Source organism: Otolemur garnettii, unplaced genomic scaffold (assembly GCF_000181295.1).
Source record: "Otolemur garnettii isolate 467f Iridium unplaced genomic scaffold, OtoGar3 scaffold00181, whole genome shotgun sequence".
NCBI lineage: Eukaryota > Metazoa > Chordata > Mammalia > Primates > Galagidae > Otolemur > Otolemur garnettii.
In genome coordinates, this window is record NW_003852576.1 from 2,590,544 (window position 1) to 2,594,484 (window position 3,941).

Consider the following 3,941-nt stretch of genomic DNA (forward strand, 5'->3'; position numbering starts at 1 on the left):
GAGGCAGGAGACTCGCTTGAGCCCAGGAGTTGGAGGTTGCTGTGAGCTGTGATGCCACAGCACTCTACCCAGGGGGATAGCTTGAGACTCTGTCTCAAAAAAAAATAAAAACAAAAAACCAAAAAAACAAAACTTGGTTATAAAGGAACTAGTACCAAAACGACTCAATTGATCTAGTTATACCCTTTGCTAGAAAACAGCGCCACTTAAAAACACACCATTGCAGGGGCTAGGCATGGTGGCTCATGGCTATTAATTCCAGCACTTTAGGTGGCTGAGGCAGGAGTATCATAGCCCCCATCTCTACAAAAAAATTTTAAAATTAGCCAAGCATGACATCATGTGCCTATAGTCCTAGCTACTTAGGAGACAGAGGTGAGAGGATCGTTTGAGCCCAGGAACTCAATGCTGCAGTGAGCTGTGATCATAACACTGCACTCCAGCCTGTGCCACAGATACCCTATCATTGCAGAATTGCTCAAGAATAGCCTAATATTTTCAAAAAAAAAACAGCAGCTTTATGACTTGCAACCTCAAACTCCTGGGCTCAAGCGATTCTCTTGCTTTAGCCTCCCTTGTAGCTGGGACTATATGTGCCCCCCACACACACAACACCAGGCTATTTTTTATTAATGTAGTTGTCATTGTTTGGCAGTCTCAAGATGGCTTCGAACCTGCCAGCCCCCATATACATGGCTGGCTCCCTAGCCACTAAGCTACAGGCGCCGAGCCATGACTTTGTATCTTAATATAATGAGTTAACAAAGTAGTCACTGTTCAAGGTTTATTGGGTAGTTTAGTTGGTATGACATTTGGGTAGTTGGTTGCACTGTTTACATATAGATCTTTCTTTTTACATTATATGGCAATGTACACTACTGATAAATACAGTACACAAAATATCCTTTAGAACAGTTATGCACAGGACATGCAGTGTTGGATTTATACATTAGATCCCTGGATGTGACTGATTGGGAAAAGGCTGGACTAGGCATTGTTGGGTGAAGGAAGCAGAAGTCATATAACACCAGTAAACACACATCTGGTTCAAAGGGCAACGTGTGCCGCATTGGCAGTGGTGCCTCAGCAGTGGCGGAACTGTTTGTTTTACACTAATCCATTTAGGACTACACAGGGTAAGGTTCATCCAGTATCAGGATACAGCTGTAGGGTTTTACAAACCATTCTCATTTTTAACTTTAGGACAATGATGTTTTTCCTGGGCCATCTTAATATAACTGTTTTAATCACAGATCAGATAAAAAGGACAACATGCACAACCTCCAACTAAAATCCTGTTGTAGCCTAGACAGTGAAGTGCTATGACAGTAGCAGATTTTAAAATTGCAGCTCTTTTTGGATCCCCCAAAGTGTATCTGCACTCTTCTTCAAACGGGCCTCTTCCTCAGGAGTTAGAGTCACCTTCACAAGGTCTGAAATTCCATTCTGTCCCAGGATGCAAGGAACACTAAGGAAGACATCGTCTTTTATTCCATAGAGACCCTTGATCATGGTGGAAACTGGATGCACACGCCTGAGGTTCTTCATCATGCTTTCTGCCAAATCTGCCACAGAGAGTCCAATGGCCCAGGAGGTATAGCCTTTCAGTTTGATCACTTCATAAGCACTCTCAACCACCTGTTTGTGAACCTCTTTCCACTGCTCCTTGTCTGTATCAGTGCCTAAATCTGGGTGTAGATTCTTCAGGGAGACACCAGCGACATTCACTCCACTCCACACAGGCACACTAGAGTCTCCATGCTCCCCAAGGACCCATCCGTGACAGCTTAATGGGTGAACTCCCAGCCTCTCCCCCATCAGGTAACGGAAGCGGGCTGAATCTAGATTACAACCACTTCCAATGACACGGTTTTTGGGAAAGCCACTTATCTTCCAAGCCACATAGGTCAAGATATCCACTGGATTTGAGACAACAAGCAACTTGCAGTTTGGGCTGTATTTTACAACATTGGGAATGATGAACTTAAAGATGTTAACGTTTCGCTGGACCAAATTAAGACGGCTTTCTCCTTCCTGCTGGCGGGCCCCCGCTGTGATAATAACCAGCTTGGAGTTTGCAGTCACATTATAGTCTTTGCTAGAGACAATTTTTGGTGTTCTAAGGAAAAGGCTGCCATGTTGGAGATCCATCATCTCTCCCTTCAATTTGTCTTCAATGACATCAACAAGAGCAAGCTCATCTGCCAAGTCCTAAAAGACAAAAAAATCTTTAGTTCAATAGGAAATCTCATACTTGGAGATTTTTGGAATAAGCAAAATTTCTATATTTCTGGCATAGGAGAGTAGTGCTACCTTAGTAGTACAGTATCATGATATACTTCAAAGTAGAGGCAGGCCCAACTTAAACAGCTGACTTCACAGATGACCCCACACATAACACTGACCCTCTCTCATCAGCCCTGATGCCCCCCCTGGAGCAACCTCTACGGGAGTTCTACCAACACTGGTGTGAAGGGAGAACACTGGATTGGCAGTGGTTAGAATAACTTCCAATTATATAAAACGGCTCTGTTTACTCTCAAATTCAGTTTTATACACTGATTTTAAATAGGTGATACTGACCAGCATCTAGACTTGAAATTAAAAAGCAACATTTCAAACTATTCTCTGATTGTTTCCATATATGAACCAATACTATAAGTTTTGCATAAAGGTAGATTTGTGCATTGCATAATATTGGCAAAAAATATCCTTGTAGTTGAACCTATGAAAGTCTGTACATGCACCTCAGACTATGAGCCACCAAAAACAGCTTGAATACAAATGGGATGTGGTCTGTTGTTACCAAAAAGGTTATTCTAATCACAGATCTACCCTTAATCAACAATAATTCTAAGTGTTCTGACAGGTGTTCTTACCCACACGTGAGTCAGAGGCCACCACAGAAAGACCATAGGCATTCATTCACACGTGTAAGGGAAACAAATGGCATTAATTTCAGGTCTAGTAAGGAATAAAAGTTGGTGTATTATGTGGCCTCTCTGCAGAGGATATACAGAACCACCTATGTTGTTAAAAGATCTTTGCATAGCTCATTTTTACCTTTAGTTCCTTCTTACTTTCATTCATTTCTATCCAGAACCCAGAATTCATTATTTTGTTCTTATTAGGAATTCTAAATCTGAACTTAAAAGTATTTTAATATTATGGGCTACCTCAATTTCTTTTTTACTTAAATCAGGTTTGAATACTGTAACAAGAAGTTCTTTATTCCTAAGTTGTTTTTGTGTAATTGATAATTTTAGCTCCATAATTCAGGAAAAAAAATGCCATCCAAGGCAGGAGGGACAGTGGGGTTTGGGTGGGAGGACAACTTAAAGATTTCTCACATTTCAGTATGATTTTTACCATATGTGTGTGTCAATTAAAGTAATTCAAAAATTACTTTAAAAGAGTTTGGCTCATTTAAAGGCATGGGCCCTTCCTTTTTGTTGGTAGGCAATCCATGCATGCTAATATATAACAGTGAATTTTAGGAACTGGGTCTACAGTCCTGACATCCTTTGATACTTATCATTTCAGACATCCTTTTGGTATATGATTATGTTTCAAGTTTGTTTCACATAAAGTTCTTTTTTTTTCTTTCTTTTTTTGGCTAGGGCTCAGTTTGAACCCACCACCTCCAGTATATGGGGCCGGTGCCCTACTCCTTTGAGCCACAGGCGCAGCCCACACATAAAGTATAGTAATAACATAATTCTCGAGAAAGGAGTTGGGGGAGAGGTGGAGTCAAAGTTATGTGCTTCAAGAGTGGTATACTCTCACTTACCTTCATTAAGATACTGATGGCACAGGCCATGCCAACAGCACCAACCCCAACAACTGTAATCTTATTCTGGGGGGTCTGTTCTTCTTTTAGAACATTAAGAATCAGCTGATCCTTGACAGTTGCCATTTTGGACTTGGAACCCAAAGGGATC

The 3,941-nt window shown here is 41.2% G+C and overlaps 2 protein-coding genes across 6 annotated transcripts in view; one reads left to right on the forward strand and one right to left on the reverse strand.

The window, feature by feature from the left end:
* The window catches only part of LIMCH1 (LIM and calponin homology domains 1), a 359,691-nt gene that overhangs the window by 244,183 nt on the left and 111,567 nt on the right, over window positions 1-3,941 (forward strand). The gene's annotated exons all lie outside the window — the stretch shown is intronic.
* LOC100944465 (L-lactate dehydrogenase A chain) lies at window positions 771-3,935 on the reverse strand. The gene is made up of 2 exons (XM_003800697.2): window positions 3,791-3,935; window positions 771-2,211 (listed from the first exon to the last, which is right to left on the reverse strand). Exons 1-2 carry the CDS (start codon window positions 3,914-3,916, stop codon window positions 1,339-1,341), a joined length of 999 nt encoding a protein of 332 aa, XP_003800745.1. The 5' UTR covers window positions 3,917-3,935; the 3' UTR covers window positions 771-1,338.